Source organism: Pyrgilauda ruficollis, unplaced genomic scaffold (assembly GCF_017590135.1).
Source record: "Pyrgilauda ruficollis isolate IOZ18807 unplaced genomic scaffold, ASM1759013v1 scaffold5, whole genome shotgun sequence".
Classification (NCBI taxonomy): domain Eukaryota; kingdom Metazoa; phylum Chordata; class Aves; order Passeriformes; family Passeridae; genus Pyrgilauda; species Pyrgilauda ruficollis.
Window position 1 is genome coordinate 225110 of NW_024526599.1, and position 26354 is coordinate 251463.

The 26354-nt window shown below is 39.0% G+C and overlaps 1 protein-coding gene across 1 annotated transcript in view; it reads right to left on the reverse strand.

The window, feature by feature from the left end:
* DKK2 (dickkopf WNT signaling pathway inhibitor 2) overlaps nt 1-26124 on the reverse strand; it is a 40654-nt gene extending 14530 nt beyond the window's left edge. Inside the window, exon 1 of the mRNA XM_041480142.1 lies at nt 25841-26124. Within this exon, the coding sequence (XP_041336076.1) occupies nt 25841-26098 (258 nt within the window). The 5' untranslated portion in view covers nt 26099-26124. The remainder of the gene's footprint in view (nt 1-25840) is intronic.
* Nucleotides 26125-26354: the final 230 nt, after the last annotated feature.

Genomic DNA, 26354 nt, shown 5'->3' on the forward strand with positions numbered 1-26354 from the left:
GCTTTGTTCTATGTCCAGTCTTTTCAGCAGATTGTTCTTGCCCTTTTATATCTTCCTTTTCCCCACTCCTTTTCTGAAGGTTTTTCCTTTTAGTTTTGTCTCTGGCTATTTTTCACCCATTTCAGCATGAGAGTCTTCTGGCTTTTTGATCAACATGTTTACTGCAGTGGATGCGCAGTTGGAATACTAAGAATACTATCCAGATGAAAACAGCTAGCAGACCCTATGGCTCCTAAAGTACCAGGCATTAAAACAGAGGGAAATACTCAGATGATGTGGTTGGGTGTAGAATAACACTGCTGGAAACTGGCAGCAATTTACTGCTTAACACCTGGGTTTGAACATCTACAAACCATGGCACACTGTCAAGGTGGAGCTTTTACTGGGAGCCATCTCTGCAAGCATGTATACAGAGCAAGAAAAATGAGATGACAGCTTTACCTTCTGTAATATTCCTACTAAGCGAGTAAACATTCACAAATTCTAGAAAAACGAGGGGGAAAACCTATCTTATTGAAGGCAGTGCAAAAACTCTCCTTTGTCTGCTACACTGCCTGGAGAGAGAATGCTTTCAGGTTATAAACATTTGTGCAGCATCTGCAATCCTCACCCTGGAAATGACTCTTTGGTATTCCTTACAGAATACACTTTGCATTTAAGACACCATTTTTCAAAATGCGCTTTCTCTGCTTCTCATATTTAAAAGGACAGCCCTGAAAACATGAGTTTGTGGCAGCTGGAGAGACAGCCAGATGCCATATGTCTGAGAAGGATGAACTGCAGTCTCCACCTCAGCAGACTGCTGACCACAATCTAACATCATTACTGAATGTCAGCATTCTTGTCTCCTTCCCTGATGGTCATCTGTGTGGGAACACTCATACGCCTCTTCCAACCCCCAGCTCTTTCTCTATGTGTCAGAAACCACCACTGTCACCCAATATTCCAAAGACCTTCCCTCTTTTCCTGTTCTACGTGAGCCCCTCTGCAACATGATGGCTGTGACTGCTCCATTGCAGGGGGAACTGGGAATGCTAAAGCACCTGCAGAGAATTGAAATCAGACATCAAAATTCCATCAGTCCAGCTTTAATGTCAGAACAACCAACCAACTCTGGGGTACCTGCACCAGCTCCCACTTTCCAATCTCTTGTACCACAGATGATTCAGAGGCACTGCCACAGAAGTCCACGAGTTTTGAGGAAAAAGAAACAAAAAAAAGTTAGTATTTCTTCAGTTTTTACAATTGGACTGCACGAGTGAGACTGAGAAACAGGACAAGTCAATAATGTAGCTTGGCGCCTTCCTTTTCATAGCAACAGGAAGAACTACATTATGAGAGTGTAGCTCCTCATCCTGACTCATTCTAGGAGCAGTTGTGCTTGGATGAGGAGCCAGCAGTGCCTATGCAGTGGGACTACCTGAAGAAAACCAGCTGTCCTGGGAAAACACTTGGTCACAGCCCCCTGAGGGCACAGGCAAACGCTGTGAAGTGCTTAGACTCATACTGCTGCTCAGCTGACTCCTCAGGAAGAGTAAAATGAAAAATGGTAATACCAGGCTATTAAGACAAATTATCACAGTTTACTCAAAGAAGGCCAAAGATGACAAAGGGAAAGGATTCCTAAAAGCTCCATTAAAAATGCAATTGTACTCTTATTATATGATTAAGTTGGAACTGCCTACCAAACTTCAGCTTGTGGTAAATAACGTGGCAATCAAGGTTTCAACACTATTCACCCTTTTCCCCCCTTTTCTTTTAAAATGCTCCTGGTTAATTTTGCACAAACAAGAAAACAGGAACAGCACAGCAAGGCAAGAATAGCTTGTGAGTAAAACCAGATGAAGACTAGCATATTTACATAGTGTAATGACTTCACTATTAATTCAAACAAACCCAGACCCCAATTCTCAGAAGAGAGAGAGAGCACATGCAGTCCAGGAGGCAAGAACAGGGTGGCTTCAGACTGCATTTATGTCTGCAGCCCCTAAGTTAGTAGAGACTGCTCTTAGTTTCAGTCTGCAATAGTCACTGGGGGACCATCTTTCATTCCAGACACTGCGCTCCGACTACACCCTCTTCTCAATCTTATGGGCCCCTTTCCATTTTCAAGCAAGACTTCCTTCAGTGCTAGGGACCATAACACAAAAGAGACAGAACAGTAGGATTTCAGAAAATATCTAATTTGTAGGGAAAAAAACCCCACCTAATCTAGGAGAAACCTAATCTAAAGAAAAAAGAGTAAGGAAAGAAAGAAAGAAGAATAATCCTACACAATTTCTGAATCCAGCCAAAAGGGAAATTGTCCTATTCTAGTCATTGTCAGCAAGCAATTACCTAGAATTCTGGCATTTACCATGGAATTAGCTCTAAATCTGTTCCCCACCCTCAAAATAAACTGTTCTGCTGCTGAGACATGCATTTATCCTCTTCCCTGCTACCTTTTATCCTATCTTCAGAACTTATGTTTTCAAGCACTCTGTTCTTGTCTGAAAATAATATTCTTTATGTGGAGTTGCAGAATCTCTTTTGTTCCTAGATGTCTTGGATGTTGGTCAACAAAAAGTCATTAAAAAGTTTAATCCCCGTGTTTGGCACTACATCAGACTGAGAGCAATTTCTTTGTAACAGCCTTTGGAATAAATAAGCATTAAAGGGGGGGTGCTTTTTTCCTTATACTGGTCACCCACACTTTATAGTGGGTGGCCCTTTCATTTATCCCATTACTATATTTCCACTTCTAAAGCTAAGCCAGATGCAGCAACCTGATACTACTTTTTAGTTCTTACAACTTTATTGTAGCGAAAACTTCCGTGTATATCTGATTCTTGTTAGGAAAGGCAAAGAAGCAGGAACCATGGTAATATTGCACCACCTTCTTGACAACTTCTATTCTGCATGAGCTGCATTCCCCAGGGTACTGCACGCTTCGTTAGCAGGCATTTTCCACATTTTTATGCCCTGAATTGCAAACATAGAGTCATCCTGTATCTGGCCTCCTCCTGTTGGCATTGTAATCTCGCCCAGAGGCAGTCTCTAGGTGCTGTGCTTTCTTAAAATTGGACATGATCAGTTCTTTACCTGCTAGGTAGCCTACACAGCAAAACCAACCAGGGCAGAAAAGATTTCAAGTGTTTTACTTAATTGGTTTTGTCTGACTTTTCCTTTTTCTTTCTTATTTTCTTTAAGCAGCTGGACCCAAGATAGTGGAGTATAAATGTCTTGCTGTGCCAAGGCCACATAAGAAGTACACAGAACAGAAATAATTCACTTAACTCTATGATAATCTCTTTTTTTTCTGAATTTGTACCCTTCCTTTCAGATGTGCTAAATATAAGCGATAGTGACTGTAACAATTATCTCCTTTACAGAGAGACACAAACACAAATCAAGATGGCCACATTTACCAGCCAAGTGGGAAAAAATGTATCCTACTTTTGAATGATACCCATGGAAGCATATTTTAGAGAAATAACTTGATTTTTAAAAGCACATTTTACAGATAAACTCAGCTATTGAACAACTGGCAAAAATCTTTTAGAGCATGGCTATGTGCAGAGTTGTCCTTAAATTTCATGCTGAAATCAAACATTGACCATGGCTATGTAATTATGACAAAAGAAGATCTCCTTCCTTACTTTTTGCTACAGTGTTGTGTTTGCTGGAAGATATGGGAGATGTGGAGATATATACTTCACATGACACTCCAGGAAAAAAAAATAGTTAGAAAGATAAAACTATTTATGAGTCTTGGGAAGTTCAACTAGCAGTAGTGATGTTATTCGGATCCTTGATGTTATTTACATATTTATATTTCTGACAATATATGTACATTTGTAATAGTTTACTGTACACAAAGTGTGATTCACCTATTGGGCAACAGATTATTTTCCCATATGCATGACAAGGAGGCAGAAAAACAGACCAGGCTGACATGAATTAAAAGTACTTCATCACAGAAAAGTAATGAACTCTAGGTGGTTTTCCTTAGTCATGAGAAGGGTATTTCCCAAGTCAAGCAATTCCCTTTCAGTTTCCTGCTCTTCTAAATCTCCAGGAGATAGGATTGCTCAGAATACATTGGAACTAAAACAACGAGACAGCACACTTCCCTTTGGGCCATCTCTTTAGCTCTGATGAGGAATTGGCCCTGAGGATCTCTCTCCACCTGCACTGAACCAACTCTTACATCAGTTATGGTTGCACACCTGCTCTGCTGGAAGAGCTGCAAAACCCACTAGGCAGTTCTTGGCATAGCCAAGTGACTAAATTCACCTGAGTGTTTGCATATTTTGTGAAAAATCACAGGGGAAAAAAAAACCCCAAACCAAAACAGAAAATTACCCCTTTTCCACAGACCACTCATTTTCCAAACGGGTACAATTTCTATCGTCCTAAGAAGTTTCTCCCAAGTAGGAAAATCAGCCCACAAAGCAACGAAGTACCACTGCTTAAGAATTAAGAGTTTTTCCTAAATCTGGTGGATTTTCCTTGAAACCAGCTCAAAGGCTCATATGAGGTAGGAGCATTCAGCAATTTGCCTACTCAGAGAATCTCTCTAAACTGAGGCACTGGGGTACAGCCTTGTGCTACTTTCTGCCTGAAAACCCATAACTGGTCATTTTGGTGCACTATTCTCATTTTAATCAAAAGAACCTCACTTAAGCATGTCACTTCAGGACTTAGCCCAAAGGCAAGTCAGTGCTTATCTTAAAGGGTTAACAGCCAAGAGATAATATATTTTAGAGGGATAAACTTTGTCAGTATAAATAAAGGATCAGTCAAAATTCTTGGTTTGAGGGTGTCAGGCTATCTTGACCTGCAACAATAGGGTGTGTTAATTACTCAGTACTTAGCTCAAGCCCTAGATAGCACATGGTGTACTTTCAAAGATTTAATCTAATGTAAGTGTATTTATCTGGGTTTATTCAATAAAAGAGATTTTTTTCCTCAGTTAAACCAATGCAATCAGGCTGAAGCCTACAGGTGGACTGTGTGAAAGAGCATGAGCATGGATACTGAGTAGTACCTCAGAAATATGTCATAAGTGTACTGTCTATCAGTTAGGCCTGTGTATACTTCAGAATATTCCTTGAACATAAAATACAACTACATTGCTATTTTGATGTTTTTTCTAACACATTTGGAGAGAACATAATAATTCTGCTTCAAAACATCCCTTTCCAAATATTTTCTTATTTTTCCTTATCTTGTATTAACACGACTTACCATGCTTGATCATGAGACCTGGAAAAAAACAGGAAGAAGCTCATCCTAGTGCAATTAGTCCATTTTTCTTTAAACAGAGGACAAAGGTGATCTACACACACCCCCTTGCAATCACTGACCTACTCCTCTGCTGTGGTTTAATGTCTTCATCATAAAACTCAGTGAAGCAAGATGGAAGGCACTGACAAATATCAGCATTAGCAGCAGCGAAACAATTTGTCACACCACTAAGACCCCCTGGCCATAAAGTGATGGCCAGTAGAGTGTGCATGCTAAGAGCAAAATACAAATGCCTGAATCCTCCCCAGCACCTCTTTCAGGTATTTATACAAACATTTGCTGACTTTTTTTCCTCCTTTCCTTTCAGTGTCAGCTGCTTTTTACCAATGCTTAAGCCACGGTTGTTTACAATGCACCAAAAATCAAAGTTAGTGATCTTAGAGTCCTCAAGTCAAAGTACTTCTGGTCTGGAAACAAGACTCTGTCTTAGGCCCAACTTCCATGTAAATACACGCACGTCTAAGTGGAAAAACACCCTGTGTGTTACAGATTTGCTATGGAATGTGCAGTAGTACCCTTATCATTCCTATCGAGTGTAACTCAAGAAAGACTTTTGAGAAGTTCAAACGAAAAGCAGAAAGCCACAGTTTAAATGAGACTCCATTAGGCAGAACTCGGCTCATGACTCTCCCAGATCACTGCTTTTATTAGCAAGTTACATGAAGAACAGTAAAGCTACAGTGTTTACCAGGCTGGGTGCAGGCACCAATCCTGCCAGAGAGCTTTTAGATGTTGAATCCAGCACTGCTGTTGTCTGCTCTGGGAGAAAAAACCTGATGTAAACAAATGGAAATTTTGTGTTTGGCCAACAAAGGGGCTTTCCCAGCCAAAATCAGAATGAAGTTTTAAAGTTATTTGGTAATTCAAAAAGCTAAAAAGCCATGATTTTGTAATTTCTCCCTAATGTGAGTGAGTAGTCCTCACAGTGATCCCATGGTTTCACTGAACTTCAAAATAGATTTACTCACTACAGACTTAGCTCATGATAAAAGATTTGAAGAGCTGGTCATCAATACATTACAGAAGAAAAATTATGAAATGTAAATTTTCTGCTGGTTGGAAGCATTCACTTTCAGTTAATTTAAAGCAGCTTAAACACACTTTTGAAAAGAGGCATAGAAATGCTTTGTTTCGATCACAGAAAGGTAAGACCATGCCTGTCAGTTTTTCAGAAACACCACATTCACTCATCTATGTACTGAGTAATGTCATGGTCTAACAATGTCCACTAAAATCCATTTGGTACATCTGAAATGAAGTTCTTAAAAGCTTAAATAATGTGATTTGCAGACAAACCTAGTCCCTGAATATATGTCATTAGAGCAGTACTTCGTTCAGAAAAAGCAGCTATAGAGCACTCCATAAATCTATTTCTGCTTCCTCTGTGCAAAACCTTCGTTTCAGAGTTAAGAACCCAGTCCAATACTACAGAACAAACACATCTGAGAGAATAAACCATATCAAAGGTTTGATCCTAAGACTTTTCCATTGGTAATTACAGCTGAGACAGTACTTCCATTTTGGCTGCCTCATACAGACACCAAACCTATGCCGGAAAAATACTTTTAGTAGCTACAAAGTGTCCCACACGCATGACCCCATTAATTTTGATGGGATTACTGACTGAAGGGTTTGTCTCCCAGGTATGAACACAGCAAAGAAACACTGCTAGTAACACCTCATCCCCCCAAAGGTGCAAAAAGTAGGTAAAATCACCCTTAATTTGCTGCCATTCAATGAACAGCTGAACCTTGTTTGCAAAATCAGGAAATAGCACGTTTGTTGAAGCGTGTTATCTCAAAAAACCCACCACCTTTTACTGAAGAGTTTGCAAGAAGGAAGACTATTGAAAGGCTACCAACAGTCTGACATGGATTCTCAGACAAGAATCACCAAGCAACACAAGCAGGAAAAAAACTTCTTAAAAAAAAAAAAAAAAAAAGGCAAAAAAAAAGCTGGTTTTTTTTTGGAATAAGATATCAGCAAAAGGAAAAACAGCAACAAGAATTGCCAAGAAGCAGATATATAGATACAATTTAGAGGCTGGTCTGCACCCAAAAGCAGGACTGGTGAGTACCCCGACCAGGCCAGGCTATCACAGGTTCCACAGGAATGCTGACATGTTCAGGATTCCAAGGGAGGGAGACATACACATGCTTGAAAAATGTACTGCCTACATGTGTATGCTAACACCCGCGAGAAAAGCAGTGATGAGTTCATTTTAAACATTCCTTCATTACCTAGATATATGTCACATGACCATATAGCAGACATGTAACATGGGACCACGCTGATGTATTGCAAATTATAACAGAATGCAACAAGCAACTACTTAACTTGCAAGTATCATTATCAACGTGCTGTATCTGCTTATATTTTTTTCTACTGAGAGGCAGTAGAGAAACCTTGCTTAGAGATGAGACCTGCATTGTTTTAAGCAAAGCAGAAATAGGAATTCAGTGCAAATGCCAAAAAGGTTCAAATCTAGCTCTAAAGGGAATTTACAAAGAGATGAATGAAGTCCAAAGCCTTTTAGGATATGACAACAAATCAAATTGAAAACCCAGGTATTCCAACAAGCAATCTGTATGTACTTACATATTGCATATTGGTATACCTGCCGTGGAAGAATTTGGTTTAGCAATCCTACTTAGGAAACTCTGAATTTAAGTTTTATTTGCTTCTCCCTTTTGAAAAGAGTATACAATTTTCCTCTTTTTCTTTTATGGGCCACCAAATAACATGTGACCAAATGTACCTATTTAGTGAAAATGAGTTCCATTAGTATGTAATCTTATACTTGCATTGTTTTCTTCTGAAGGAAAATAATGGGGAACAGGTGGTGATGCTTAGCATCAGGCTCCTGTTTCTAGAATTACAATCTACTGGGAGCCACCAGCAATCTCTGAAAGCTGTCATAAGTGCTCGGAACTAGTAAGATCCAGAGCACACTCAATACATTAAAGCTTCTTTTTGAAAATTTAAGTAGGTGTGACAGGAGAAAACTGGCTGAATGGTGCAGGGATTCTAACGTGTCCCTGCAAAGGGTCGTGATTTCCTTCTGCATCCCACAATAAATAACTCAAGCTGGCCTCCATTTCCACAGCAGAAATTAGACATTTAAAAAATTCAAATAGGTACCATATGCACTATAAACCTTTCTGGTTTAGCATTCAAATGCAGACTCATTCACATTGTTGGAAAATAGGGGATTTAAATTCTCCTAGAAGAACTTCAAACAGCTGTTCCCTTACACTTATTTATTCTTTTCTCAGTGCCACAAAAACAGCGGTGCCAATAAATATCTCCTTGATGTTGTTTGAAAACCTACTGGAATCACACAGCATAAATAGTTTTACCCAGTGAGTCACAAAACCACACGTCAAATGAACACTTCTTTGTTTTATCAATCCCATCTTACCTTACCAAATAGGAAGTGGTTTAGAAATAATTTGATATAACTGAGATTTCCAACGAGTTTTCATGATAAACACAAGACAGAAACACCAGCTAACAGATTTATCTATACAAGAAAACAACTCTTATAGCCTTGTTTTAAAACATGGCTCTGAAGCTGAGGGGTAGGACAAAGACAACAATTATTTGTAGGGCAGTTTTGACTGACATACAACATTATAAAAACAGACATGGAAGGCTGGCTGGCATTCCTAAATACTGCTAGATGTCAGATATGCCAAGATGCACACTTATAAGAGGAAAGAATTAATGCAGGCTTTTTTTTTTTTTTTTTTTGCACCACTGTGGTTTAAAATTATAGAAATTAGAAGAATATAGAGTTATTTTATATAAAAAATAGGGGCCAGATTTGCTGTTGGTAGAAATTTGTAATTTCCCATTAATTTTCACAGGAATATGACAAGTAGTACCAAGGAATCAGATTGCACTTGACAATTCACATTTCTTGCACATCTATATGAGACCAATCTTACATTTATTATTTACTATGGTTATTTTTGGTGGGGGATCCAAAATCAGTCAAAGCAGTCCCTTCAAGTAGAAAATTTTAGTTTATGCTTCAATAATGCTTCTTTAACCAGAGAAATGCTAGCTTTGTGCTACAAATGTCTTAGTTAGTCTTTCCACCTGAAATCAGGTTGCTGAAGTAAGGGATAATGTTAAATTGTACCAAAAGATCCGTCTGAAATCAGCCGTTCTCTGAATTTCCTTAACACAGTAAACATTTCCACTCTTTTATCACACCTATTAACCTGAATCCAGACAGTAATCTTCTCTAGCATGTGCATAAACAGCAAAGCTCTTGACCAAAAAGCAATCACAAAATTATTACTGTTTGTAATGAGTGAACCAGAAAAAGTGCACAGACTGATCTCAGAACAGGTTTCATCTCCAACAGATAGAATAATTCTCATCCCGTTTGTAAACTGACTAAATTTAAACTTTGGAAAACAATACATACGAAAGCACATTATGCCATTTTTAAAGCAACCTGTTTTATAACAATTTTACTTTATTTCCAAACTCCAACCTCACCTTCAAAACCATTTAGAAAAGGAAATTTGCTATGCTTTGAGCATTTAGTAGGAATGAATCATTCATTTTAGAATAATGAATAATTTAGTTTTCAAAATACCTAATTTCTTTAAAGATTTTTCCCAGACTGAATCTTTATCAATAAAGAATCAAAGAACTGGTCTTTATCAATACTTCTTGTACTTTTAAGTGTTTTCCCTTTTCCTGATACTAGAGATTGCAAAACCAGCTCTAATAACAACACAAAATCAGCAAAAAACATAAAACATAAGCAAAAACCCCCAGAAAGTAAATTTTAAACTTCCTGCTTAATCTACATATGATAAATTGTCTTAGTCTATATGCACATATGTACAGATATATAAGTCATATATAATATAAAAAATAACAAATTAGCATGTGCTATCACTGACGGAAAATGACAGATATTGTCTTTACTATACCACCCCTAAAATTTTGTCCTTGGCTAAAATTTTGTAAGTATTTTAAAGGTAGAAATCTTTAGTTGCCTTGTTAAAATCTTTTTCTTACTGATCACTTGCTAAATCAATTTAAGAACAAATTCACCTTAGCCTGAAGCACAAAGGTACTAGATTTAGCTCTTATAAGTATCACAGACTTGCAGAGGTGGAAAAAAGATCAGTGCAATTCAGGAAAAATGAAATCTTCTAAGTTATGATAGCTTACAGTGATTTTTCTTTTCAGAAAAGAACCCTTAGATTTCCACTTCACATTGCTGCTTGAAGAGGCAGCTGAGTTATAACACTGCATTTTGACAGGATAACTGGCCCTTAAGTTCTTATAGTACTTTTCCTCCCTCCATTCTCAATCAGATAATACTACTACTACTGGTACTAAAGGTAGCTCCATGGAAGAAGTGAATTCCTTGCAAAAAAAAAACCAATGCAGCAATGATTAATTTACTGAGAAACTACAATATTAGAGCAAAAGATAAACATGGAACTGTGTGTCTGACCTTCTAAAAGACTAACTTTTGTTTGCCTTTCAGACATAATGATTTTACCACCTTTCTTCAAAGAACAAAAATCTACACTTTTCAAAACAAAGCGTTAAAAGATGAATCTGTTCTGAATTGCATCATTCTGAACTAGCTGGTGGATGGTCCACACACACTAACCATTCATAATTCATGAGGGACAACATTCATGGTACCATGATTTTAACAGTTTGCTGACAAACAAACAGTTTAACTTTTGCCCAGGTTGCTTTTCCCCGTAAGCAGAACATCAGTACCTTGTGGCAGCACACTTTGCAGACAAACTGCATTGCGCCACATACGACACAGTTGCTCACCCTTCTCGGTTTGTAGAGTCTGGATCCAATTTTCAAATGAAAGATCACTTTGCTGAACATTTATTTTTCGTGTGGAATTGCTGTTTGGTGAATAGGCTGTTTTCAGCCTTGGGGGTTATTTATTTAGATTTTCATTCTCTTCAAAATGTTGGTGGAAAATGTTTGTCTGCTGGAGGGGTACCATATGCTTCTGATCTGAAGACTGACTGACTCCTACTGTGTAAAAAGTGAGTGAGCAAGTAGAAACACAGACAGAAGACTGAATGATCATTAAGTATCTAAATGAACTGGGAATTACAGTCCCAGTTTCCAAAGTCTGTCAGATGAATTGAGTTCCATTCTAACTCAGAGTCCTGGGAATCTAAATTTCTATACACTCAAGAGTTTAATATAATATCAGAAAGAGATGGATGAGAGAGCATGAAAACTGAGAAGGATATGAAATGAATGCAGCATAACCTGCTGATTCAAGAGCAAATGTAGGTTCTCAAAACAAATATTCTTCCTTTCTGCAATAAATTATGATATGGTTCTGCTTAGAATCTGTACCAATTTTGAAAATGGCATGGGTTTTTTTACATTGAACTAAACAGAAAAAAAACCAGATTATTTTTATGTTAGGTATGCATATTTAAAATATTAAAACTATTCCAAGGTATGTTTAGAAAAACTACTGTTTAAAAGCATACTGACTTAAGCAGGGTCATATTCAACCTGTGCACTTCCTATTAAACTTCTAAACATTTAACTTCTTCTGTGTTTCTCTTCTCTAAAAATACTCCCCATTGTGTAAATGTATGGATTGGTCATCTACGTTATCATCTTCCAAGCACTTTTAGTTCCTTAAAATATCATGTATTTTTTTTCAAAGAGGAACACTTTACTGATGGAGAAATTCAGATGGCATACACTGACAGGCTTTTGGAATCAATGCCCCAGAAATTTAGCATAACTGATGACTGAGCCAACCAAGTATTATGCTTGAAGTCCAACCAACAAAGCATTTGTGGCCCCATATAATACTATAAAATACTACAGTATTTGTGGCCCTATAAAATACTATCTCACACAGCCATTGAAAACAATCTGCTCAGACAGCTAATACACCATATGCACAAAACCAGCAGAATGAACAAATACACACCATTAGCTGGGATTTTTTTTTCACCAGCAAAAAATGTGTCAGAGATTTTAACAAACAGACAAGTTTAGGATAGCAAGCTCCTTTCCACAGCTGCTTTAGAGAAGGGAGCAGACTGGACTTGGTCTCATCTACCAAAATTCATGTACTGCACTAGCCATAAATGCACCAAGTATCTTCACATCAATCAACTGGTCACAAGATATCACACCTTGCTGTCAAGCACAGTGGAGAGGCAGCAGTTCTGCCAAGTTTTTTACTGAACCTGGATGGTTGGAATCCAAGTTTGAACGCCAAAGTATTTAAACATGTGTGTTAACCATGGCTTTTAGCTCTTTTGGAGTTTGCAGGTGGAAGATCAAAGGAGGGTTTAAAAAAAATTTTTAATACTATCAATACTCATTAAGCCAGAGATGATGACCAGAGACTGCTGCAAGGGGAAAACAACAGAGGGAACACACTATTTTGTGAACTCCAACTGTTGCCTGATGCAGAGAAGGATCTGGTGAAAGCAGGGAAAGACATGCACACAAATATACACATACCAGCACTTTTAACACTGTGAATTCTATTTAGGCTCCTAAAATCTCTGGTCAAATTGACTTCAAAGATAAAACAGGAGATTATTGGAGCTTGACTGTAATCTTGAGTTGTTCTTTGTCCTCGGCTTTTTTTATCTATTTGTAGACAGAGCCAACCCACCCTGTACTTCCCTGGCATCAGAGTAGTTTCCATCAAAACTGTAACAACTTGGGAAACATTGGACTTTTCAAAAATTTGAAGATACTCAGCCCTGTATATAATGATAATTTGTAAGGGAAGGATTTACTCATTAGCAAAATTCTTGAGGAAATTAGAAAGAAAAGCAAAAAGACACACACCCCTTCCTCCCCAAATCCCAAAAATCTTTATTCTGATTAATGAATGACTTAAAAATCTTACCCTTTTTGGAAAGTATTTACTTCTGTAGCTGATTAAATTTTAGCAAAAAACTTTGAAAGGTCTCCTCTGGCTTGTGTATCCTACATACTTTGTAAATCTGTTCTAAGCTTCTTCACCTCTTTATTCTTTTTTCCATTTCCTTTTCATTACAGTCATGTTTTCCATTTGCTGCAGCAATCTCTTTGGACTATTTAACATTTTGACTAAAAATGTGGATAATGAAGTCACAATGGCATTCATGGTACTGTTAACACTGATGTCCATGGGCATTGGAGAGGATAAGAAAATCAGTGTCCACTGTCATAGACCCAAGGATTGGGTTCAGCTCATTAGTTAAGTTTTTGTATAATATTTGTATATGCACATCCTAACAGAAGTACAAAAAACACAAATGCTTACATTGAACCAGATATGCTTAAGTTTCCTGATAAATTAAGGCAACAAGCAGGGCTACTTATGATACTGGTAAAGAAAAAAACTGCATAAGTACATAAAAGTTGCTATAACCTATCAGAGAAAAGTGGCCAGGCCAGCATCCAGCTAGATGCAAATACTCAGAGGAATAAGATTACAGGCAAGCACAGAAGGACTTCTCCCAGTTGCATTCTCCCAGTTTCAGCCAACAGCCACTTAGACACATCTGAGGCTGGGAGTTCAGTACCCACCAGTGCCATCTCTCCTCTCTATGCCTGTCTCCTCTCCATGGGAGCAGTTCCCACACATGGCTCTCACAGCGTCATGTGGCAATGAGCTCCACAACATGAAAAAGTAGTTCCTGGCTGTCTGATAATTTCACACTGTCTGCTCTTGGCTCTTCTTTTACAGCAAACACTGAGTGATTGCTCCCCACTCACCTACCTCTGACTCTTCAGTACTTTATTTCTCTCCATCCTGTTCTCCCATGGGCATCCCTTTTCCAAACTAGGTCTTTGCATTCTATTTACTTTCTCCTGTGTTTAAGCAGTTCTGGTGTTATGATCATCCCTTCTCCATTTAATCCTGACTGCTTTTATATCTTTTAACAGTTACTCAGCACCACAAGATTAGAACCAGTTTAAAAATGCCCTCTGCTTTGTTTTTTTTTTTTCAGCTGATATTCCACTTGGCTTTTTAAAATATGTTCTTACTATTTAATTTTTGTCTCTCTGCTGCTGCTTCATCACGAAAGATAGTAAATTACAGGTTATCACTTATGTGCCAAATTGCCATCACATGGTGCCATATTGTATTGATTTACACTATTAGAAATGGAATTTTACCTATGGCATTTATCTCTCAGGTGGTCAGTATACTGGCATTTACTGCAACTCTGTGGCCCACTGAAGTTTTTACTGTTGTGAATAAATTTTTGTAAAACTTTCTGTGCCCATTTTCCAGAACACTTGCCAATAAATTAAACAGTATCAGTCCTGAAAGGTTTATGTGAAGCTTTGCTCATAGCCTCCCTGTATAGTGAAATGTGGCAGTTTAATCCTGCTTATTTTTGATTAATTATCAGTTATTTGAATCAGTTATGGGATGGGTAATAACTTGGCATATCCGTTTCTTTAAAGTTTTTTTACTTGAGCTATAGCTCCATTGGCACAAGTATTTGAAGAGCAAAGATGGCGTAATTTGATTTTGATCAAATGTTCACAAAATGTCCTCTAGTAGCTACTCTTTAAATTGATTTCCCAACAACAGGGTCATTTAGGGCAGAAGGGGATCAAAAGTAAAAGCAGTGACCATTTTACTAACAAATGGTCAAAGCATACAAGAACCAACACTTCCAGTAGAGTCAGGAGCATCAGGAGCAGCCGAGCCCCCATACTACAGGGACAGAGATGTGCATTGTTCCACTGACAGGGCATGAACTTTGTCCGTGGCTGCTCTTGTCTGCTCAGACTGTTCAGCAGTGTGGATTTCACCCTTGCACCACATCGGCACTCTTCAAGTCCTCCGAGCTGCTGTCTCACAGAAACTGGCCTGCCCTTTGATCAAGGGGTAAAATGCAAATTTAAAGGGCCACATTGCAAAATTAAAACAACCCCACAAAAAAACTGAAACAAAAAAAAAACCCCAACCATTCACACATACACACAAAATGCACAAACTCTACAGTTTCAGAACCAAATACTGACCAGCTGACAGAAGGAACACTGGAGGTCAAACCAAGGAAAGAGAGAAAATGAAATCCAGAAACTGTCAGTCTGTGTTGCGCAACCTGTTTTCACAGAATCAGCTAAATCTGTACTCGTGAATTCCACTGCAGCTTTTGCTCCTACCGGCCCTATATCCACAGTATCTGGGAAATTACTTAAACATGACTCTGGAGAACAGCATGGGACCAGTGCTTCCAAAAGGCCAAAGTCAAAACGTTCACATATCAGAGATATGTGCCAGGGTAGCCGTCCCAGCTGCACAACACATGATGTGTCAACTGCTTTACGCAGGGTGGGTCAGGAAGAAGCTCATTAAAGACAAGCACTACAGCTCTCCTTGCAACATCTCTGCATCCATGTCCAGTTTTACAGGACAAAAAAAAAAAAAAAAACAAAAAAAAAAAAAGATATGCTGGTTTAAGAAAAAAGTAACTATGAAGACTATAACCCAGAGAGAAGGGCTGGTGTGTAACCATGTCTGCTACATTAGATACAACCTATAACTGATTTTTTATATAATTATTTCATCATTGAGGGAACTGCATAAAGTATTCTGATTAAACTTTTCTGTAGTAATAATTATACCAAATTATTCTGATGATCAAAATCGGACAAGGTGATGAAGGAAAAGAGAAGTCCTTGTCCCTGAGCATGCTTTGCACTGAGTCTCAGACAGACAACTTCCTCTGAATTTCTCTTGTGCATGGAAAAGACCACAACTACATTCCTAAATGCATGGAGAACCTAATTCCCACTGAAAACATTCAGGGAGTTAGGTACATAAATACATTTCAGACTCATCATGTCAGTAAACAGAGCCAAACCTTTGAGATGGCTTTCTGTGCAGAAGTGTGTGGCACTTCTTGGATATGAAGGGCAATAAAGCAGCATATTTTGCAGAGCAAAGAGCTGAAGTGTAGCATTTCTAGCAGCATGAACTTGAGTCTATAGCCAAACTTTTTGGAGCATCTGCTGGAAAATACTGCTGGAGGGAAGTGAGTTACATCACTTTTGTTTGGATACTGAATTGTCACCACCATTATGGATGCTACCCTCAGTGTACCTGAAAGCTGTTCCAAACAAATTAAGATATCCTCACATGGCTGTTAAAGAAAGTAATGTGTTTTCTCTCATTTTAGCCATCCTTGACCCTTCTGACCCTTAACAGTAAGACAGACTTCAACCCCACCAAGCGTAAAAGTGACAAGGGCACCCAGATCTGGAACTCACACCCCACTATCACACCTTTCATACAATGTCTCCGTTGACTTCTAGTCATCTAAAACCTTTAAAACAGAGTTAAGGCAGTGCTATCCTACTCACCTGTGTATGCCTATCGAAGAGGATTTTGTGGGTAACTCTCCAAGACAAGAGCCTGACAGTGGATACCCACTCCATTGTCAAATGGCATCTTGGCTGACTGGGACTATCTGTGGCACAAGCCTATCAGAGATTTTCAGGGTGCTAATCCCTCTTACACAGACAATCTGCAGCCCATTTGCTGTTCTGTTTTGGCTTTATTTTTTAACAGGCCCCTAAAACATATTTTTCCTTAAAATGACAACATTCTTTTCTGCCCTCTTTGTTCATGAGGCTTTGTGCACTCATAAACAGTTTAAGAGTTCCCTTCACACCTGCAGTGCACATGTGTGCCTGAAATAAAGATTTTCTTATCTATTCTTCACTGATAACTTGAGAGGATAGTGCTCAAGAAAAGGCACCATCCTTTAAAATGCATTGGACAAAACCAAACCCAAGCCCCAAAGCTACAGCAGTGACAGTGAGGCCAGCATGTCTGGGGAAGGAGGGATCCTCAAACTTTGAGCAGAGAGGCTGAGGGGAGGACAAGCAGACCTGCACCTCCTTTCCAGGTGACCAATCCTTCTCAAGGACACAAGCATGCTTCCTGTACCATCTCAAGATTTTGTTCCATCCTTTATTGACCTTCCTGGGCTCTGTGTTGCTTAATTGGAAAATCATGCCCAAAATGCTTCCCACTTAGCATAATCTGAGCTATACTGAAGCTGTGCTGCTACTCAAAACCCTCTTGCTCAGGAAATGCCCCCCATGGCCTTGTTTCCTCAGCAGGAGGTGGACCAACATGCAATGGGCTGCGGTGCCTTGACTTCTCAGCTGCCTCATGCTGTTATAGCTCTGCTTGTGCTGACATCACTGAGCAGCCCCAGCAGATGAAAAGCCTAAGCCAGCCTAACCACAGAACAGTTTGGGACTGGCAGGACTTTCTCACCCTCTTGCAGCCGAAGCATCGGTACAAAGTCTGAGAGAAATTTTTCTCCACAGGAAAACCTTAATCTTCTGGTTAGACAAGATCACACACTACAATTCGATACTTAATAAACTGTCGTGAAGCTATAATACAAGTATTCACTTGGTCACTTATCCTTTTAGCAATAAAAAACAATTGGGACTGAAGTTCAGTGGCAATTTGTTGCAGCTGCTGTGGCCAGGACCCTCTCAGAAAGTAATTTCCAGAGTATTCTCCTTGTTAAAAAGCCATTTTCCTGGCGAGGAGTGGGATGTCTGGAAGATAGCAATGGGGACAAATCCAAGCACAGAAGTTTACAAGCATTCCTGAAGAGCATTTTAAAAACTCTGTATTTATTTAAACAATTACAAAAACATTGTATGCAGCTAAGCAGTTTAATACTACCACCAAACTATAAAGCAGACTTCTAAGCCCATGCAGTTTTTCTCTTTACCTGTAAGATGACATGAGGCAACACCAACATTTGGCTCCATATGGAGAAAGTGTGGAGAGAGGATGGCAACCTCCTGTTTTCATGGTCCTTTCTTGGTTCCCAAAGTTTCCATTCCTGAATTCTAACCTACACCCACGCTCTCTCACCCTACCACAGGAATTGGTTATGAATAATATACAAATGGAAATTTAGCTTTGTTGGGAGTAACAACTTTCAGTCTCACTGGGCAACCCCATAGTGTTCAGTTCACACAGAGTGGTTGGTTATGTGAGCCAGATGGTGTCATTATTGCTACCTCAGTGGATGATAAACTGAAATTTAAGAATGGCAGGTCTGGTAAAACATGACCATTTGATATGTCCTGTCTTCCCTCACCCCTGAAGAATGACAGGCAGATGATGTTTGGAAAAAGAAAGAAAGGAAGTACGCACTCAGTACTCCTAGGGAGAGTGAAAGACTGCTAGCTCAGCCTCTGTGTGGGCAATCTAAAACCCCAGAAGACAGAAAGAAACACAAACTTTTATTTTTTGAGTAGAAAAGAGAATCCTGAGTCCACAACAAACTGGGTGGGAGGGCTCTGTGTTCTCATTTTCAAGCCAAAAGAAAAGAAACAAAGAAATATGGCAAGTACACTGCAGTATGTACTAATCCTGACAGGTCATGCCACAGCAGAATGTCCAGTTTAGTATCTTTTCAGACTGCCAAGAAGAGGTGCACCATTTTCTATAGGAACATATAGCAAAAAAAACCCAAAAATGAACTGAGTTTGGGAAGCTACCTTGCTCTGTGCAAAAGGAAAAGTAAATGAGAACTTCCCCCACTAGATGCACTCCTTTCCCTGATGCTGTTCCAGTTAAGAATGAGATTCCAAGAATAAAAGTTTCCTGCTGCAACATCAATGTATTGTGTTCGCAGTTCCTTTAAGAGATCTCCACTGTAGTCATTTCAGATTGCAGAGAGGAGATCATGCTGACAGCAAGTCACTGCTTTACTCGAGGCAAGCTGCCAAAACACGTAGAACTGAACCCTGTCCTCTCATTCACTGGACCGATAAATATGCTTTTAAAAGCATGCACAGCCTGGTTCACACTTACATGATGCACAGAGAATGAGGCAGAGGGCTTGCAGAGTGAAGCAACACCTCATTCCCAAGCATGTGCAGAGCAGTCTGCCTTTGCTTACTGCTCAAAATGCTAAACCAGTGCCATTTGCACTACACATGTGCAACATGCATGTCTCAAAGATTCATTACTATGCATATGAAAATTCAATCATATCAAAGCTTAGCTTTAAGAAAGTCCCAAGGGGCTGAACCGTGTGCTTATGTGCTTTGAGGGGGGGAAACCCAACAACTTTTAAGTTTTTTTTTTTCTTTTTTGTAGCATTGCTCTGCTCTTTCCGTTAGTAAGAATAAAATAGCTGCTGAATGAGTGAACTCCATGTTCCCACTCTGTGTTTGTATTCCATTTATTTTCATAACTCAAGTTCTGTTTGTGTGAACAAAAATTTATAAATTATAGATGGATTTGAGGCCTATCCCCAAAAAACTGTAACCAAGATGAACAAAACTCATTATTTTATTTGAAGATTGCTGTGATTTAGTATTATGCTGTCCTTTAGTATGAACATATGTATCCTTTTAAGCCATCTCGCTTGCTCTCTAACACTACATTCTGTAGCCCATTCTAGAGAAAAGGATTCTGCAATTAGCTTGGAAATACCATAAATCATCTATTTCCACATTTCATTACAATTTGAAAATTGCTTGATGTTCATTACAATTTCCATTAGAATAAATTTGACCTTCAGCCAAAAAAGGAAAAAAGTTACACTGAAGAAAAGTGATGGTTTGGGGACACACACTGCCAGTGCACATCCTACACTTTGTGAAAAAAAAGACGAAATGAAGTTCGTGATCTCTAATGAAAATAAAAACTTTTGCAGGAAAAATTCATTTTAAAATAGTAGCAAAGCAAACCTTCTGATCTTCTTGGCTTTTGTATTGGCCTTTCACATCCATGGATATGAAGCTCATAGAAGCTTCCTATAGGTTTCAACCTAAAAGTACCAGAAACACCACCTAGAACACAGCAGTAAAAGACAAAGATTTCAAAAGAATTATCTTCAGTTCACTAAAAAAAGAGTAAATATAAAATTCTTAATACACTTGGAATTTTACCAGTGCAGGAAGAGCAGAATGGTGGCTTTTACCTTTCTCCACCATGTCTGTGGTGTCATACAAACTCCAGCTCCTTAAATCCATCACAGACATTTCATGACTGTGGTGCCAAAACCAACACGAAGCTCCACAGGACATGGTGACAAGCCCCGTGGCAATGATGGGCCAAGCAGGGGCTGCTGGCTCCAGGTGTGTCCCACCACTCCCTGATTCCTGCCAGCCACAACCAGTGTGTGCACACAGGCGGTGGCATGAACTTGGTAGTGACCTTGGCAAGCACATGCAGGGGGGAGCTCTCTGTTTTGAACAAGTTCTCCAAATTAACATTTTTACATATACCTTAAACTTGTTTGGATATACTTAAAAAAATAAGCAGATATACAAAACCTGGTGAGGGAAGCCGTGCTGGAAAACCAAACAGAAGCAGAAGCTTCATGTGGCTCCTCCTCTGCAGAGCTAAATTCCTCCTGAACGACATTTTCAGGGTGAGGCATTTGTAAGTACAAGTGTAAAAGGACCAAAGGCTCTATTGACAAGCCATGAGATACGAAGTGCTTGCAAGAGACATCCGGTGTTGAGATAATTAAGATCAAAATTAAACTTGTGCTCTATTTGCATCTGCAAAGCATCAGTTAATCAAACATAATGAGTTAATCAGACTCACTTTTCTGAGAGGAAAATGTAATCATGCTTCATCATCTTCTGTGTTGTCATTAAGCTCTGACAGACTTTCCATACAGAAACTGACTCTTCCTAAGTACTTGCACACCCAGCAGCACATCAGAGTTCTAGAAATTTTCTAGGTATTGTTGCAAAGCTAATAAGAAATACTCGTAGTAAAGCTACTTTATAGGAGCTTTTGATCTATATTATGACATCAGTTAATAATAACAATTTGAAGGGGACACCAAGCATGGCCCAGGAAGGAGATAATACTCTGCCCCCCATTTTTTGCAGTTAAGAGGGAAGCCAGTAGGTTATTTAGCAAGACTGCTGCCAGTAAATGAGTATGTCACCCAGATTTCTAACACCAAACAGCAAGAGTAAAGAATTAATCCTCTGGTGGCCTCTGCAGATTTAGCAATTCTGTAATTTTTTTAATTAAAAAAATAAATAAAAGTCAGCTATTGCTGGATGTAATTTCTAGCTATTTTAATTAATTTATTTTTAATCCCATGGAGAAATAATTTTTACTGTCTTGGTCGCTAGCTATTTAAGATATTGTGGTTACATTTTTGGTGTCTTTGGTACATTTTATTGTAACATTGTCAGGGCACTGCATTCAATTACTACATCTCATGCTGTTTTACTCGCTACAAAGCATCATCCAAACATTTTCTAGCAAGTCCTTGTGGGTAACTATGTCCTGTCCAAGAAACACATGTACGTCCACGCATTAATAGGTATGAGATCAGTATCAAATTAGTCATTTGAATAAATGCCTCTTTGGTTTGGCTTCTGTAGCCTTGAACATCTTAGCTCAACCTGCAAGAGAATTTTAAAAAAAATAAACACATCTTAACATTAAACCAAGTGCATTTGGAATACTAAGGCTATCTGACAGCTGTCTGTTGTGCCTCTGAGGCACTAAAACTTGTCCCAGCTTTTCACTCCCTTTTCCAGATCTTATTATCTCTTAGTCAGCCCCACAGATGTGTCAGTTCCCTCTACTGGATGTCCCAGTTCTTCCCTTCATTGCTACTGCTCCCATCATGTTCATGGGGAAGGGAAAGTCTCAATGGGAAGCACAAACCCAAACAGCTATGCAGCAGCAAAGGGACAAAGGGAATAAGAGACACATTTTGCTAGGGAAGGAGCTGAAACGACAGCTTGTGGCCAGGAGGTGGGAAGGGAAGAAGATAACAGCACCCATAGATTAAAGAAGGAAAATAGCTGGAAATAAAGCTTGGTAGGTCACAGCCTACCAGATCATTAAAGGTGATTGAGTGTGAAGGTGTGCAAACCCCAGCACTGACACAGTGGACACATCTCAGAGGAGAGAGGGGAATAAAACCCAGAGGCAAGAAGTTTAAAGATGATGAAGCAAATTAAAGAAGCTACAAAATCATCAACGAGGAACCCGTGGAATGGCCATGCCTTTCAAGCATCACACAGTATGTCCTATTTTTTTTTTCAGGTTACATCTCTATAGTTGAGCTAGAGCACTCATGCGGGAGACTTTGCCCAAACATAGTGGAAGCTATAGCTAACACACAGAAAAACTAATCAATCTTCACTGTCAATTATGACCCTGTTCACTGTATCATATTTTCCTAGAGAGGGAATATATCCAGAACACTTTCACAGACAGGTCACGGAACTGAGGTGTTGGATATCCCTAGAAGCATTTCTCTAAATCAGATTTTGAGAGGAAATAAATAGCTGACAGTATATAATACTGACACCCAATCCCCCCACCCCGCCCCCAAAAGCAACCTAGATTAGCATACACTTACAATACTGATTTTGAGCAAGAATTTCCCTTGTGCAAATGCCGTAGACACTTTCTGATTCTCTGTGAAATTGGGGAAACATTAACAGTTTGTAGAAAAGGAAAAGCAGCAGTGACAGTAAAGAACAGTGAAGAGAATGAAATCTCACCGATTTAGCACATCAGTGCTTCTCATTCTCTGCTGATCCAAGGCAGTAAAGGGAATAAGACCAGAAAATAAATAATATTCCTCAGAAAGACATAAAAATGTTAAGTCTTACTAAAATCCACATTTGCCCCGCCAGTCTCTCTGCAAGCTGGATCAACCTGCTTTGCTCATGTGAGTATTTTCATTAATTTAAACTGGAACTTTGCCTGACAAAAGAGCGTTGGATCTTCCCTTTCTGGGCAGAAGCACTGTAACTACCAGCTGAAAAACATCAACACTCCAGATAAGCCATCAACTATTGTATCGGCTGATTTATTGCTGATTAAACACTCCCAAGTTGCTCCAAGTCCTGAGAATTAACATAATTGAAAAGCAAATAGGTTGTAGGCTGATGGTCCTTTCATCAGATTTGGTCAGACCTGAAAGCACAGCTCGCAGACTTCAAACAACAGCAAAATTCTATTGATTTTTCTTTAATATGCATATCCTTGGTCCTTAATAAACTATTTCCTAGTTGTAAACAAGACACTCAACTCACCATCTAATGTTGCCAAGATATAAAAGATACTCTTACTTTTGAGACATTACAAATTCCACTAATTCAACAGATTGTTTTAGAAAGAAATGCATATGTCTGCTCTTTTGCAAGTGGCATGGTAAACTTCAGTGCAAAGTCCCATAATCTAAACAAATTAAGCACTAACCTAGTAAGAGAGTACTTTAAAAAAGATTATGAAATGTCTTAATTGGTTGATATGCGTGACACCGCTGTTAAAAAACACAGCGGCTTACCAGCCCTACAGCTGGAAGTATCACCAAAGAGAAAACGTTTTCAGAAAAGAGCCCATTTTTCTCTTTTCTTCTCTTTTTTCTTTTGTCTTTTCATTACTTTTTTCTTTTCCATTTTTTCTTTCCTCTAATTTTCTTTTCCTTGTATTTTCCCTTTTTTTTTTTTTTCCTTCTTTTTATTGCAATTCTGCATTAACTGTGTTGCTTCAGGCAGATGGCCAAAAGTATCATCTAGAATTATTGGGAGCAAATCTGTGTCATTTTCACAGACATCTGTGTGAGGCCATGCAGGACTTGGGGACAGAATCTCAGGGAGAGAGGGTAAATTCAGTGCTGACAGCCCTTGATGGGAGGTCAGGCTTCACTCCCTGGGAGTCACAGCCACCAATTCTCTGGGGGTCTTTGCTTATGCTACAAACATGAAAACATGCATGATGTCTCTTCTACCACTACAGATACTTACAGTGCTGTCTTTCACTTGAAATGTGCCTGTTGGGTTCATGACAGTAACTAGAAGTACACAGAAATCGCAGTCCAGGCAGGCACGTTAGGGGCAAATCTTGCAAATACAACCAGTAGGTAGCACAAATTGTTTTTCAGGAACTGGGTGAATTATAATCAACTATTCTCAACATTGAGCTGAATACACAGTGAAGCGCTGAGGACGTTGTACACAGGGGAAGGTGGCAAGACTTCTCCAAAAGGCAAAAGCTGGGCAGCAGAAACTCACAAAACTCATGAGACTGCTAACACTCAGTGGGAAAATAGGACCTGTATTTGGACATTTTGTGAATACATTGAAAACAAAAGAAAATCCAAGGAGAACATATAAGAAGGTGCATTGGGCACCTCTATCTCCTCAAGGTGATTCAACATAGTAATGCAACTGTAATTAGTAAAATGTGAACTAGAGAATAGCACAGTACTTTAGTAATATGAAACTTCATCACAGCATCTCTTGCTAAACTTTGCTTAGAGGTAAGGAGAGGCAACCAAATTCTGAGTAAATTATAAAGCAGTTGAGTGGCTAGGGAAAGAAAGCTTGGAAATTTCTCACACACAAAAACCAAAACTACCACTACTGTTACTATGCCTGCACACAAAACCAAATTACAACATTTAATTATTAGGAAGCTGATGTTAATCACTTTAGAAATTTCAGTGGATTACTTGAACTTTCAGCTTCTCTGCTGCTATAAGGAAAATTTAGGCAAGTACAGACCCTTCAGGCATTGAGTATTTTGCCTTTTTAGTGCTGAATGTTGGCAGCTTTCTAGCTGCTACACTGTTGCTTATGAAAAGCAGCTGTATTTAGAGATACTAATAATACCCAATAAAATCTACATTTTCTGAAGAAGTCTACCTCTTTCGACATCACAACACGCAACATTCATACCATCCAGGTTAAGACTTGAGAGGGAAGAACAGGACTGATGACTTAAAATGCTGCTTTATAGTTTAGCAAAAGACAGTTGAATGAAGATTATTTTATATCAGAAAATAAGTTTCCAGGTAGGGTAGAGAGGAAAGAAGACTGCCCAAGCAAGTCAGAGTGTTGGGGTTTTTTCCCCTTAACCTTTTTTTTTTTTTTCTATAACATTTTCTATATTCTTTACATTCAAACTCTCACAACCAAACAAAACTTCCACAATCACTGGAGCATATTCTGGACAAGGAACCTAGAATTTGTTTTCTGTCTTATTAAACAAAGGACTGTACCTTAAAGTATACCACAGGGATAGCATGCTTTTTTATTCTCACCAAGGATAAAGATACCAGAGATCACCTTGCCAGGTGTGATTTCTAAAATCAAGTTTGTTACACTGCTGTGAATTTCTACTTCATGTTCAAATTTTCCTCACCTATTCAAATTCAACTCATTTACTGTCTTGAGAGTTAACAAGAAATTTCTTCCTTTGCTTCTGGCAACCTTTTGAAGGAGTCAAAAAAAAGAAACGCTGAAGATGATAGATTTTTAGGTTGCTCTTTCTTCCATCAGTTATTAACCCTACAGAGAAAAATGAATGGTTTAAACCTCCCAGTTGCACAGTACTTAACACCCATTACGAGATTATATTGTCCCAGGCAAACCCAATGAAGTAAATCAATTAATTTAGCATATTAAAGCTCTGAAAACAATATGAGGGGGAAGACTAGCAATTATTTACATACAGCACACGGACAGACACTCGAGCAATGAAGCCATGTCCTACCTCTCCTTGCCGATGATAGTGCTTGGGAGGTTTTCCCATCTGCTCTAGCATTTTGCCCTTCTTACTGCTAGCAAGCATCAGTCCCTGGTGGATGCCTGCAGATCTGTTGGTTGCCTGAGTTGGAGCCTCCCCCATCAGGGTGGACTTGATGGAGTTCACCTTGGAGCTGGAGCTGTCTAGCTGGGAGCTCTCCACGATCAGGACCGCGGCTAGTAAGAGGAGACAGCAGGAGCACTTATTCCACATCAGCACGATCATCTCCCCTCCCCCAAAAGGATTATCTTTTTTCTCCTTTTTTCTTTTTAAAAAAGTTTTTAAAAATATCTCCCGAAGTTGATAAGGAAGCAATGGATTTCAAAGCCACTCAAGGAACTGCTGTTCTGAGACACGGGAGAAAAATACTTTTAAAAAAGAATCCCCTAAGAAAAAAAAAAAAAATTAAAAAAAAAAAATGACAAGTCTATAGGCAGTGAGCAACTGTCAGGTCTGTGACGTCTTTTTCCTCCAGGTCCTC